Genomic DNA, 14,995 nt, shown 5'->3' with positions numbered 1-14,995 from the left:
TAGTAAAAGTGATGTAACTGAAATGGAGACTTCTCATTTCTTATGGGAAACGAAGAGTTGACATGCAACATTTTAATGTTCTCATTGTTGCCTTCAAGTGGAGGGCCTTGCCTTCCTCTGCTAGCATTGTGATTGAAAACTATGCATATTTGGAAAGTGTTCCTGCAAGACCTTACTCATCTGAACAGCTTGTCCTGACTTCAGTAGGATTGATCATGTGAGTAAGAGTTGGGGTGGATGTCTTTTTGGAAGCAGTTCTGTAACTCTCTAATCCTTTTTTGTCAAATATCCTGTGATGAAGCTTACGAGTTACTTTAGCAGACATATATGGGAAGAAAACATTTTTTTTTAAGGGAAGAGTGACTGTTCCCTTTTGGCTTTGATTTATCAGGATACTAAAATATGGATGTTTGTGCAACTGAATCTTTTCATCCATTGCCCTCTAATTTGCCGTCTTTTGTTGTGTCTGTGTATTTCCCTTCTTGATAACTCGTATTATGAGTGTTTTTGTAAGCTTGTAAAAAAAATGCAGTACATCTAAGCCAAGAATCAGAAAACAAAACTGTTGTATAAAAGCCTGTTTTAAATAGATACTGACAAAGCAATGAGTCAGGGAGGAGTTACTTAAGTAGTGAGAAAACTGTTACCCGGCATCAGAAGAAATTATCATTTGGGAAGATAATTTTGTACCACTTCAGATTTGAGTTCTAAATCTTGATAATAAAAGGGATATATTCCTTATGCCTTAGACTATTATTATTAGGCTACCCTTTTGCCTATTTAGGCTTTCCATTACAACTGCATATCCATTGGCTTCTGCTTTTCAGCGGTGTACTGTATGACCTGTATTACAGAGGCAGAAACTGATGCTGTATTTTCCTGCACATACACTTGGACGTTTGGCTGCCATCCCTTGAGTTGCAGATCTACATCATCCCAACAGTGCCACGTCTGTTTAGGAGATAAAACACAACACTTCAGATAGAATGAAGGTGGTTATACACAATATCCAGCATGGCAGTGATTCTGTCATGGATTAAGGCAGTGGCATGCAGCAGGAGAATAGTAACTATCTCAGAACACAGTAGTGTCAGGTGAAGAAAATACTACATTTTACTCATTGGCTTCAGGGGATGCAGAAATTGCTTAGCATCCACTAAGTTTCAGAGCAATAGATGCATCCCTCTAGGAATTTAAGCATATATATGCATGTCTGCCCTAAAACATAAGTTCCACCAGAAGTGATAGAAATGAGTTTTACAGCTATTTCAGAGGACAGAGTTTCTTTTTGTTCTGATCATTTGGGATGTGATTTTGTGCTGCAGCTGGATTTTGTCACCTATAATTAAGGCCAGATACTTGCTTTAAACATTTAAATGACTTGCCAGAGCTTTTCTGATCTGTAATCTTCTGAATCTTTCCTTTAGGTTGGTTGTTACCTGAAGACCCCTAAATACCCAATTTGGTTGGTATGCAGTGAAAGCCACTTCAGTGTGCTTTTTTCTCTGGAAAAGGATTTACAAGGCGACTGGAAAACTGAGCGGAGGTTTGATCTCTATTATTATGATGGCTTGGCCAACCAAGAAGAAGAAATACGATTAACAGTTGGTACGTATAATGCAGTGACTCTGCATCTCACTCCTTGTAGTGGTGCTTCAGAAGATGACTGTAACCTGCTAGCAAAGACAGGCCTGCTCGCTAGCATGCTTGGAAATGTGAGCATGTGAAAGATCTGACTTGTTAAACACATTCTTTCAGGAAACCATGTCAAATTATGGGGTTGCTTTTACAGCAGTTGTGCTTCTTGAACTGGAAGACAATCGGACAAGCAGTATTCTGATGCTGAGAAAGCTCCTACTTTCCATATTAAGATATTCTTGAGCACTGAATTCATATTTGCTTATGATAGCCTCCTTATCCTTTGCTTTCTTTCCTTTGCTACATTTATACAATCTAATCAAACTCCATCTTTATCTGAAGGAGACACCCTGCTGAAGTCCTCTTTTAAGAATAGCCTGTTGGTATTCCTTGTTTGCATTAACATTGTGATTCTTGGACATGACGAGTTATGCACGAGTGTTGCATGCTCTAATTAAGGCCCTGTGGCAAAGCAGTTGGTATCATGGTGGCTCTAGAGGCCTTCAGCATTTTGTAAGGTTTGGTAGTGATTGCTGTAGTCTTTCTCTCCTCTTATTTTAATTGAAGTCCATGACTTTCAGTTGTAGCCATTGCATTATATCTTATCCCAGCACATTTCTCAACCTCCGCAGCGTGTTGCTGCAAAATGCATCTCACAGTCTGTCCCAGATACAGGAAGATATATTAAAACAGATTGTACAAAGAAATCCCTGTATCTTCACCTGGAGACAACCTATTGTAAATGTTAACATGTAATCATCAAAACAACAATGATTACCAAAAATCTCACTATTTTCATAGGCTGATACTTTTTGTTCAGCCTTTTTAGGCCGAATATTTTCCATAGTTTATTTGGCAGGTATATGTTGTCCTTATGAAAGAAGTAATCTCTTCGATGGTTTTGGACTGTGGATGTGTCCCTCGGCTTTCTGTTTTCAGATGGCTCACGATAATTGCTACATGCTCATGACTGTATGCAGAGGGGGATTTCTTCTTTAGGTAGAGGGATTCTTACTAAGTGATATGGAGGATTCGGAAAAGGAATAGGAGACTGAGACACGGTCGTTGTATTCTGTTGCACTGTGCAACACATGGTCCAAAGCAGGCATCTTTCCTTTTCTCTTTAATAAATCAGAGACACCTCCAAAATCCAAATGTACCCAAAACTCTGAAAGCCCTGGATGAGAAAGAGTTCAGAGGCAGAACTCTTTATTTCTCCTCAAAGATGGGACTTGCACTGAGAGGTAGATATCTTTTTGTTGTAGCCATAGCCCCTTCCAGAGATCCAGCCTCTTCTTTTGTTATCTGTGACATTCTGCAGAAGGCTGTAAACAGCAAATAGTTTCATCATTCCGGGGAAAGACTTTCGTAGCTCTGTTAGTGCAGTAATCCTGCTCTTGGTCTGGAGAAAAACTAGAATTGTTTTACTTCTTAAAGGTGACACTGAACATAAATCTAAGCTATGCATGCAGTACCAGGTAGAAATACCATGATGGTAAGTATGACTGGTATTTCCATCATGGAAATATCAACGAGCTGTGATGATAAGGTAGCATTACGCAGAGATATAGCATGAAGTCCTGGATGCTGCACAACCACATCCCACAGATGTAAGTTTTGGAGGTTGCTTGCTTCTCTAGGAATGCGGATGGCTGTTTATGAAGGTGGGCAAGAGGGAATGGTTTTAAACTGAGACAGGGAAGGTTTAGGTTGGATATCAGGAGGAAGCTTTTCCCCCAGAGGGTGGTGACGCACTGGAACAGGTTGCCCAAGGAGGCTGTGGATGCCCCATCCCTGCAGGCATTCAAGGCCAGGCTGGATGTGGCTCTGGGCAACCTGGGCTGCTGGTTGGTGACCCTGCACATAGCGGGGTGTTGGGACTGGATGAGCACTGTGAGCCTTTTCAACCCAGGCCATCCTATGATTGTGTGATTCTATAATTCTCAATAACAATAAGGGGAATTCCTTTAAATGCGGATCTTATTTATAATTATGAAGATTACAATCAAGGTCACACTTCGGGAAATTCTGAAGAAATTATACTGGGCAAGAACTGCATAAAAGCCAGAAAGTAGGAGCAGAACTACATTTTTGGGGTAACAGCAATTACTGTTTTGCATTAAATCACCATCACTATTATATGGGGTTAAGACTTTGCACTGCTTTTCATACTGAATACCACTTGCCAAGATATAGACAAGAAATATGAATTTCCTTCCTAAAAGCAGACTGCAGCTACTAGTGAGTTCAACACTCAATCCTAAATAAAGGTTCTTCAGTTCTTCTTTCCATTTGGTAGAATTTTCTGATATTCAGAGAGAGAAAACAAGCCAATGGATCTAAATTAATTTCTCCATTGCTTTTGTGGGTTGTTTAGGGACTCGGTGGAGATTGTTGTTACAGGTCACGCAGAGCACTTGTATGAAAGAGCTTGTTGTTCTGCTTGGAGAAATACTGCTGTTTTCTAATGTATACCATTAATACCTGTCTACATTTATAATATACCGTCTCCAAGTGGATATATAGCGAATTTTTGTACAATCTGTTTGAACGAATTTTTTTACATCTCATTGTTTCATCTCTTGAACTCAATATCCTTTCAAAGGTATTTTCAAATTAGAGCTGAATATTTGCTAATGAAACAGAACCAGATTTCTCTGGAAATTCTTGCAGACCTAGAGGTGCCATTTGCACATCCCATAGAATCAGCAGATCTCTGGATACTGGAGGCAGCTTCTGGGCAAGACTTGTTTATTGATGATGATGGCACTTTCCAAATGGTTTTATCCCAAAGTTGAGATTGTTCCAACGTGCAAAAGGCTTCTGGAAAAGCAATTAATAAAACATCACTTCTTAGGGTGGCCATTTAAATAATGAGCATTATGTCTTGTCTGTTCCAGTTCTGCTCTTCTGAACCCATCCTCACCATATCTCTTGAATAGGAAGTTTATAACTCATCTGATGCTCAGTTTCTCACCATCTTTAGCTTAAATATAAGGGTAAATAGAAGAGATTGTACTCAGGTCCTTCTTGCTCTTGGTGACTTCAAGGTAGATAAATGCAACGTTGAGGCTCTTTGCTCCAAATGAGTTATGTGAAACACTTTATTGCAGTCGTTAGTTAAATAACTTAGCTAAATGCTCTCTGCCTGATTTGGCGAGGTATTCTGTTAGTGATACTTTCATATCCCTTTCTATGAAAAACTTCAGTCCAAAATCTAGTTGGAAGAAATCAAGTCAAAAACGGACAAAACTTTGCAAGTTGTCAATGACTCTGAAAGGCAGCTCTGCTGATGTTGTGATTAGGACAGCAAATGTTGCCTCTTATCAAGAGATCCTAAGATCCTAAACGTTAGTATCAGGAATTCCTAGAGTGTACAAACACTATTCATAGGATCATAGAAACACCAAGGTTGGAAAAAACCTCCGAGATCACCCAGTCCAACCACCCATCTACCACCAATGTTTCCCCACTAAACCATGCCTCTTAGTAAAACATCTAAATGTTTCTTGAACACCTGAGAGAAAGATGTGCTGTTGGAGACCTGTAACAAACTCTCATAAACTCTTCAGTACTAGGATGAGAGAAGCCCATTGAATCTTGGAAGATTCCAGCGTATCCCTTCAATTCCTGAAGTTCCAGGATAAAATGGCCACTACTTTATGTAATTATAAATTTTGTCTGTTTTCTGTTACTCCATCCCCTCCAGTCACTCAGAGCATTCTTCAGGTATTTGTACTGGCAGGAGGAAGTCAGATATAGTTGAGAAGGGCAGTAGTGAATACAGGAGCATTTGCTTCCCATCCTGTCTCCATCAGTCTCACTGCGTCAGCTCCATATCCTGCACCCTGGCTTAGTACCATCAGTTGCTTACAACATTCCCGTGGGCTGAAAGAAAACTGCCAAAAACCAGCTCCAGTGTACGGCAGTCTAAGATGTTTTACTCCAAAACAGGAAACAGCTGAGCAGACTGACATCCAAGCTGGCTGCAGGATGTTTTCTCCCTGGGAAATTCAGCAACTACTTTCACTGTTGACAGATCCAGGCTCTGAGACACTGACCTCTCTGTTTTCCCCGGAACAATGCAATTGCCTCTCCATCCCAAAGGAATGCTCAGAGATGGTGGTAGCTCTCTTCCATCTCACACGATACCGTTTTCTCCCATCTGTGCACTTTTTCCACAGTAAAGGAACAGTTTTCCTTTCAGGGGTGAAGGAATCTTAATTTACTTTGGGTTGGACTTGGGATTTGTTATTCACGTGTAGGACTTACTGTGCTCAGTGTGTGATTAAACTGCTTTCTTAATAATCAATTAATTGCCTGCAAAATAAAATTCTCACAATAGCTCTCCTGCATGTCCTTTCATCTTCTGGCCCTCTAGTTTTCCCTGGGACCATCTTTATACTAATAAGGTAGCCTGGGTCAGGTCGTGATCCAAACACTGTCCCACAGTTATCCTTACTGCTAAGCAGTCAGTACAATTCTGAGCAAGATCAGCTAACATTGGGACCAACCTAGGGATTGTTCCCAACAGCAAGCTTACATGTAGTCACCTCCTTTCAGCCTTTGGGCAGCCATCGTGTGAATAGGCAATAGACCAGGAGGCGAAATACTACAAGGTTTGTAGTGTGAGTAGTAGGGCCTCTTGTCTATTTTGTCACATACATGGGTGGAGTTCCTAGAAACCACTGCAGCGCAGATATTAACAGACATCTACCTCAGCCTCTAATTATGTCTGATATGTGTTTGTAGACACGACTCAGATGTGCACTGAAGATAAAGAAAATGATCTTACGCCTCCACTTGAGCACTGCATTAGGACAAAGTAAGTGAAAACGGCATTTGTCATACTGGTATTTTTACATTTATGTAAAGCTTGAGTGTGGCTAAAAAGTTAATATTGTGGCAGTTACTCTTGCAAAATTACTGGTTAAGAGTTAGAAAAGATCACCCTTTATTGTACATCAAATTGCCCAAGGCATTCGTTTCACTCCTAGAGGGACTGTCATTATGTCACCAGAAGCTGACTGAGCCATAACTTGAGAGCTCAACTTGATTTCAAAAGGTCAAAACGTGGATTCCCAAAAGACATTGGTTCCTATTGTAGAGGTATTGTAGAGGTATAACGAGAAAAGAAATTCTCTTCCATCTCCATCAGTCTTCTGAAAAATGCCAAAGCACAGAGGCACTTGGGTACCACATTTGACACCTGAAGACTTAAGACCTCAGTGGTCTTTGTTCTCTCAAGCTGCCCATGGAAGTGCTGACTTCTCCAGGCAGATATGATATTAAATGATGGACTTTTAAGTAACGTATCCAAATGGTACTGAAGTTAATGAGAACATTTTCAGTTTACCGAGTTATGGAAGAAGCAAAATCAGGAACTTTCCCTGGCTGAAAGTATCGTCTTTATATCACTCCTTCAACAGGACTTTGAAAGCTGCTATCTGAATATCTCTGGAGCAAGAATTAAAAGCCTCATTGTCAAAGCCCTAACAGCCCAGCAGCTTCAGATTTCCCTTGTCATTTCCCTCCTTTCTCTGCCACATTTTTTTTTCTGCTAAGGAAAAAGAAAGGCAAAACAAATAAGGACAGTGGCTGCCAAACAGCGTGTTGCTGCAGGGCTGGCTTTATGGAGCTACAGGAAACAAATGAGGCATCCTTTAGTGTGACAGCACCATTGGTTCAGACTCCCTGCACGTATAGGCTGTATATGGATTCCACTGTTTAAGCGAAATTTAAGCATGACTGCAAACAGAGATAGATAATCCTTCACCTCAGAAGCCCACAATGTGGGGTGAATACTACATGCAACTATTTAAAGTTACACTTAAAATGTCTCCAATTCCTGGCAGTGCATCAAAGTTACACTCAGCTTTGGTAACGATGATATTTGTTTATTCTAAATTCCTTACTTTAATCTATTGTGGAAGTAAATTACCACCAAATTCCAGTGTCAATTAATTTTGTTTGTACCGTTCCTAGGACGGTCTGATTTACCCCAATCAGTCTCTCTCCTTGTTTTCTGTATTCTCCAATTGCTTTGAACATATTTATTCAAGCGTGGCCTTGCTGCTAAAGGTCTTTCATGCCGTGTTTTTCCTTTTCGTTTGAAGAAATCTTTCTCCAACTCCGAAGCAGTGTGTGGAGAAAAGTAAAAACAAAACAAACTAACGAGTGTTTAACAAATTGAGAGACACAAAAATAAATGTTTACTATCACACAGCTGTGGAAAACACCAATAAAATAGTTGTTATTAAAGCAAGCCAAAGAAACAAGCAAGTAAGCAAACAAACAAACAGGCCTCTGCTCCTTTTGACCTAGCATTTACAGCAGTACAGCTCATTATCAGACCTTTCTCATCAAAAAAGGTAGTTTCTCAGTGTGGACAATTTAATAGTGGAACCAATCAGAATTGATATCAACCATTGTTTCCAAGTTTGGGTTAGGGGTTTTCCTTTTCTTTAGTATGACTTAGTGCTGTTTCGGTCCATGGGAAGTCTTACCAATGGGTTGCCCCGTACCTGAACATCAGCACCCTGCAGGGCGCTGTGTCCTATGCCGGCCATCTGTCTGCTGTTTGTTCTCTTATCATCTCCCAATGGAAAGATCTGCACCTGTAATAGATAGTCTCCATTTTTAGTTTTTTCATTATTATTATTATCAGAGGAGAACAGTTGTTTTGCTTCTGTGGGAGGAGGCTTATGCTTTTATTCCCTGTTTTACAAAATGTCAGAAAAGCAGGGCTTGAGTTTAAAGCAGGTAATCCTTTGCATGACTAGATCATAATAGTCCTCGTCTGGGATTGCTTTAACCTGCAGAATCCCAGCTGAAGAGTCACTGTTGTGTAACTTCTATTGGAGTTTTCAGCCTAAGACATCCCTGGAAGTAGTCAGGTTTGGATCAAGATGTGCCTGGAACGGGCAGCCCTGAGTGGGGTTTCTGGGAGATGCCGTGCAGGTGCCTGATTCCATTCTCCCCCGAAGAATACTCTTATTTCAAAGTCATCATCCTCAGCATCTCTCTGGATTGGTGGTAATAGAATCATAGAATCACAGAATGGCCTGGGTTGGAAGGATCATGAAGCTCCAACTTCCCACCACAGGCAGGGCCATCAGTCTCCACATTTCATACCAGCTCAGGCTGCCCAGGTAACATCTGTTAGCTCTGCCCAAAGGGAAAAAAACTTTGATCTGATATTATAATCTGAATCTAGTGTTGGATTTTGTTAACCCACAGCACTCAGCTTTCCTTTGTGACTCTGGAACAGTGTGGCACATCACTCATCTGTGTTCCTTCAAAGTGAGACATTTGGTAGAAATGTGATAGGTGAGGAGAAAAGGGCAGGCACTTAATCCTAAATTACTGGAGACAGACGATCAATGCAAGAGATATTCTCTGGAAGTTATTCCAGAGGGAGCATTGCCTGGGGCCCAAACCAGTTCTTCAGTGGAACTCTTCCATTTGACTCCCATGACCCTTGAATGAGTTCATAGTCAAACAAAGATGAGTCCAGTGTTGTTTTCATATTGTTAATCTGATAAATTATAGTTCAGTATGAGATCGGTTTAGGTTACACTGTGGCAAGTCAGTTGGAGAGCTCTGAATTGCTTGGATCATGCTTTTTTCCAGTAAGAAATGACTAGTTCAGCACCTGTGAAAGAGGTTCCTCACTATCTGACACTTTTTCTTGTGCAGATCCAAAAGGTGAGAAAGTTTCGAAGCTGTCTCTGCATGAGCAAATTGGCAAATTGCTTTTTATTCTACAGACAGCTCAAGAAAAATAGCTGGAAAATAAATAGAGGAGATAAAACTTGTTGGGAAAGTTACACGGAGTCCTGCTTCAGAATCTGCTGTGCTGGTTAAGCTCTTTATTGAAAATCTGTTTCAAAAAAGGCAAGTTCTGCCCTGCATAGTGATTGTAAGCCAGAAACTTAAAAATGGTGTCAGAGCATTAATATTTTCACTGAGTAACCTCAGAGCAGATTTCATTTGCATCGTGTTGCCTCTGTGGATCCCTCTTGATGCTGTACTCACCTCAGAGAGGTAAAATTTATATGGAAAGATAAAGGAAGAGCTGATGGCATTCCCAGAACAATCCAATAGGAACAGAAGGTGACAACTGAACTTCCCACTTACATCTGTGGTTATTTTTTGGGGGAAAAGTGAACCTCTGGAAGAGACATCTCTACCCTGACAAATGCTAGACTAGGTCAGCTATTCCCAGCAAGGCCGCATTCTGCCATTAGCTTAACGCATGAGGCATCACTCTTGTGTGTTCCTATTAAACCCTGGGAGGAGAACACCCATTCTGCAGTATTTTTCTTTTAATTTTCTTGGCAAAATCAAAAAAGGAAGGCAACAAATTCACAGCCCCAACCATCCACACTTGTGCTTTCATTGGGGATGGTTGTGGACAAAAAAAAGTCCTGTAGGTGGTCACTTCCCTTGAGGCCCTGCGCTTAATACTACAGGGATTCACATTTTGGTTTTGTTTTACATATAACTGGCTTGCTCAGCAAAAAGACTGAGCTGTTACATTTGTGCTGACACATCCTTTCCTCCGTGACAGACAGAACGTGGCTTGCAGTATGGCAAGCCACCGCTGTGCCCACCAGATCGTTGTGTTTGACAGTAGTTCCATTCTTAGAAGATCCAAACCATGAATTTGCAAGTATGAAAAATGCTGTGGACAAGGATGCCATGCACCTAATGAATGACTCTGGTGGTAGGGAGAGCTGATTCATTTCAGCCTGGTGAGGTCACTGGGGAGCCAACCGGCAGCAAGTGCAGGTTTGATGTTCCTTGAGTGGACAGCTGAACAATAGTGGCCAATACACAGCCAGAGATTCAGAAGACAGAAGATTTTGTGCACATTTTTTTCAGTATATATCTTTAATGTTATTCAGAAGAAAGGGTAAGGCTGAGGAAAAACAAAGCCTCCCCATAGAAAAAGCAAAAGATTACCTTTAGGGTGAACCACTGAATGTTTCAAAGGAGCCAAGGACAAGAGAAAGGATAGCTGCTAAATGAAGTTATTTGGTCTCATTTGGGTTACATGAGGGTAATTCTCTTACCCAACTTGGAGACTGCCCATAGTCTTTGCAAAGCCAATCCTCTTGTTCTGAATCAGCTGCTGTTGAGAACTTTTTATTGCCTGGAAGAGACTGTGAAGCGTAAGGAAAATGATCTCCAAACATAGGCCCCTAAAATTAGGGGCACAAACACTTCATTTCACTTCTTTTTCATTGGAGATGTGATAAGTTACCCTAAGTGAGTCAATCCTACATTCTCCATCGGTGGTTGGGTGGTTAAGAGTGGTGAGTTGACCTTTCCAACAACCTGATAAACTCATGGATGTCAAATGGTTGCTTTTATTTCTAGATGGCATGGAGCTGTTATTGACTGGAATGGCACAGAACCAATCCTGTGACTGACCCGACCTGCACTTTATTTGTACAGAAAAAAAAAGGAAATGACAGAATTAGCACATTCCTATTCCCACCAATGCAGGAAATAGGACAGGAGTTCTATGCCGCTTACGGTGAGGAAGAATGACATGGCTGTGTGCAGGCTGGAGGAGCGTCGCCTCATTCTCCTCATGCTTTGGATATTTTGCTTATAATGCAAACAACACTTAGATAAATTCTTTGTTGATGCCTTTAATGTACAGTTTCAATGTGTAGACTGAGTGTCTCCAAAGCCAAGTGACGGTTACGGGTAAAGCAATGGAGTTGTCAGTGTCCCCTTCAGGTCCTTTTCTGGATCAACTCTGTATCCTGCAATTGTTCCCAAAAATCTGATGAAAGGAGCCGAGCTGCTATTTCTGTCCCTGTTTCTGCCTTCCTGTCCTGCCTCTTTCTTCACCTGTAACACTGCAGTGCCAGGATGAAACATCATCCAAGAAATAAATATTCACCATACATTACTAAGTCTAAATCTAAGTCTGAACCTACAGGTAACCTCGTGGGCTGGAGTTCACTTACTAGGTTTTATTTGCACCAAAGTGGCTGATAAGTTCTGTGGTTTGGTGCTTCATCCTTGCAAGAAAACAGAAGAAGTGATGCTGGATTGGAAATGTAAAGGGCACCTGTCTGTGACAGATACTGTTATTCATGAATAAATAAAGTGCTTGTGAGAAAATGGTGTACGGGGGAGATGCACCACGAGGTACCGAAACAGTTTATATTCTGAAATGAATTCTTTGAATGACATATTTTGGCAAAATTTTACCAAAATTGGAACGAGTTACTGAACTGAAGATGAGAAAAAGTGCTTTGGAAAATATTAATTGCTAATGGACAAGTTGCAGAGAAACGGCGTTTCTAGAGTTATTTTTGTCTTTTGGGAGTGCTTATCTCATGTTTCACCACAGACTTTTAATTGCTGATTTTATCTTAGCACCCTCTTAGTGCTCAGTATGCAAACCTCTCTGAGCCCAAACAAACCACTTGCTATTTTCAATATCAGTTTCCATCAGAAATTCAACATTCTACTCCGTGTAGCTGGAAGATACCAAGCTGCCTCTGCAGATACAAATTCCAGGGCACAAGCAAGTGAGCTAGATTTGGAAACCAACCTGAACATGCTACCAGAAAAAAGTGAGGTAGTCTGTGAATAAGCATCAGGCCCTGCTTCCTGTGTACCTCAAACTGTCTACACGTGGTAAAACATCTCAGACCTGTGGTTGTTTTCATTTTATGTGATGCAGTATAATGTAACTTGTTTTAGGTCAGACAGGCAAACTTCCTTCTGTGAACTTGGTGAGGTGAATATCTCCCATCCAGCCTTGGCATCACGGAGAGCATCAGATCTGAGTCCATTCCCAGTTCCCCCATAGGCACATTACGTGACCTTTGCCAACTCCCATCATTTAATGTATGTAGGGGGATGTTTGTACACATTCAAGGCTTCCTCTACGATGCACACCTCATCTGACTTTCAGGATCTCCATTTTCTGGATCCCAAACGTTCAAAGATCCCAGTTTGGCACAGCTTGGAGCATGGGGTCAGCCAGGCCACCAGCTTGTAATGGACACCTTTTTTTCTTGAATTTTCCTATCAGCTACAATCCCTGTGTGCTCAGTGGAGCAAACATAGTATGAAAGGGCAGCGAGATCATAAAGCAAGATTTTTCAGAATGCATTTGGACAGAAAATAGTGAAGAGATGAAAAACAATAGAAGATTTTTGGAACTAGGTGTACCAAAAAACCTCCTTTCCGGAAGTGTTCCTCTGGGGAGGAAGGGAGCCGCCATGTTACTGTCCTGATTTCAGCTGGCTGGAATATGGATGTCTCCAGTGCAGATTTGTGTTGAGGAGCCCTTTCTCTGGGCTCCGTTCAGAGTAGGGAGTGATTTATCTTTTCTTATGGACAAGAAGAAATGTGCTCCTGATGGGAGGGTTATAAACTGAGTATAGATGGAGCCCAAGGGGATTGCCTCGGATGAACTCCATCCCTCAAGATGTAAGAATCTTTCAGGTTTTAAGAAAGAGTTGAAGATTAATGAATAAGTTTTGGAAACTGATTATGTTTCATGGTTTATCTTGAAAGATTAATGAAGGTGGGAGGGAGCCATGTACTCTGTTCCTCCTTTTAAAACAGGCTGCAAAGCCTTTAAGGCTCCGTTCTTACTGATTATGGAGAACAGTTTTGTTGAACCTTAAATTCTATTACAACAAAATCCCATTGAGACAGATCTTTCTTACTCATTATCCGTAATTATTTTCACACATACTTTTTTTTTTTTCTGGAAAGTCGATTATCTGCTATCTGGTTAAGACTGAACTAGTTCAAGATTCATCTGTGCCAAGAAGTGCAACACTTGGACCACATCACTGAAGCATCACCTCTGCAGGGCAATCCCACCAAGCTGGAGCACTGCATTGCTAAGCTGCTGCCACCAGCTTTGCTCTTGAGGTTTCCTGTGGCATTCTTCAATAAAGAGGGAACAGGCAATGAAAATACTCACTTAGCTCTACCTCTTCAGCAGAAAACCAACCAACCAAACCTCTGTCTATTTCTGCCTCAAGAAAGACCTCACATATTTTAATTTGATGATAAAACACATGAAACAATTTGCCTTAAGGCTCCATGTATCTTTTGGAATCAAATGATCAGACAAACCAAGACAAAATGGTATACAGCAATGCAGAAACCTCTGCAGAGACCTGTGCAGAAGCATATCCTGTTGTAGGAACCTCCATCTACTTTGTTGATTATGTTTTCCTTCTCATTGTTTCCCGTTTTCATTTTCATTGCCCGATGAACGTGACTTCCTGAGGTGAACAAAGCAACTGTTTGCAAATAGTACAGTACAAGACACTGGCACTGGGCCTCTATGTATATCTTAAAATCATTCTCTTCCCTAATGTGCTATGAAAAATACACCCTCTGCTGAGACGTGACGCCTTAGCTTACAACCGACATCACCTATTGTAAATCTGAGCAGAAGTGCTATTTTGGTAAAGTGTCATGAATGTTGCCCTTGTGCAAAGTGTATTAACTTTGTTTTGTACTGAATGTCCCATACAAATAAAACCTTTCAAGAAAAGATAATAGCAACATCTCATTTTCTTTTCACTTTATTTTATTTTATTTTATTTTATTTTATTTTATTTTATTTTATTTTATTTTATTTTATTTTATTTTATTTTATTTTATTTTATTTTATTTTATTATTTATTTATTTTTTTTTTTTTTTAGTAATTAATTTGCCAAGGGAAATTAATCTGAGAGAATAGATTATAACAGCTTCATGGACCTCCTCCTGTCCGTGGAATAGTAACAAGAAGCTGATCTTCCCTCTCCTCTGAGTGGAACCACAGTGCAGTTGGAGATGCAGGGCAGAGGGACCCATCCCGAGCCTGGGATTCTCACATCTGAGAGCTGCGGGTGCTGGAACCAACCATTCTGGGGCTGGTTGGAAATGTGAGGTATTGTCTGCCTGCATCAGTGCACGTCCACCATTTGAACCTACTCAGTGCTGTGAGTGAAAACTGCAAGGATCTCATCACCCCTCCTGGCTTAGTGTGAAATCATAGGATCATAGAATCACTGCAAAAGAACACTGAGGTCATCTGAGATCATCCAACTCCAACCCACCCCCACCATGCCCACTGACCATGTCCCCAAGGGCCACATCTCCATAAACACCTCCGGGGATGTTGATCCTGCCACCTCCCTGGGCAGTCTGTGCCACTGTCTCACTGCTCTTAAGGAGAATAAATTGTTCCTAACATCCAACCTGAGCCTCCCATGAAGCAACTTGAGGCCATCACCTCTCATTCAATAAATGAATTGCATCACACTGATCAAAACATGGGGAATCATTGACAATTAAGAGTTTAAGGAAGTT

At 41.0% G+C, this 14,995-nt stretch overlaps 1 protein-coding gene across 3 annotated transcripts in view; it reads left to right on the top strand.

The window, feature by feature from the left end:
* Positions 1-14,181, top strand: part of MINDY4 (MINDY lysine 48 deubiquitinase 4) — a 65,275-nt gene extending 51,094 nt beyond the window's left edge. For 2 of the 3 annotated variants that reach the window (XM_072329852.1, XM_072329853.1), the window contains exons 16-18: positions 1,428-1,608; positions 6,391-6,463; positions 11,023-14,181. In XM_072329852.1, coding sequence (XP_072185953.1) covers positions 1,428-1,608; positions 6,391-6,463; positions 11,023-11,071 — 303 coding nt within the window. In that variant the 3' untranslated portion in view covers positions 11,072-14,181. The remainder of the gene's footprint in view (positions 1-1,427; positions 1,609-6,390; positions 6,464-11,022) is intronic. The other variant, XM_072329854.1, reaches the window with a different exon arrangement.
* Positions 14,182-14,995: the final 814 nt, after the last annotated feature.

This window comes from Excalfactoria chinensis, chromosome 2 (genome assembly GCF_039878825.1).
Source record: "Excalfactoria chinensis isolate bCotChi1 chromosome 2, bCotChi1.hap2, whole genome shotgun sequence".
Classification (NCBI taxonomy): domain Eukaryota; kingdom Metazoa; phylum Chordata; class Aves; order Galliformes; family Phasianidae; genus Excalfactoria; species Excalfactoria chinensis.
Note: the sequence above shows the minus strand (reverse complement) of the source record. Positions and strands in the feature narration are given on the sequence as shown.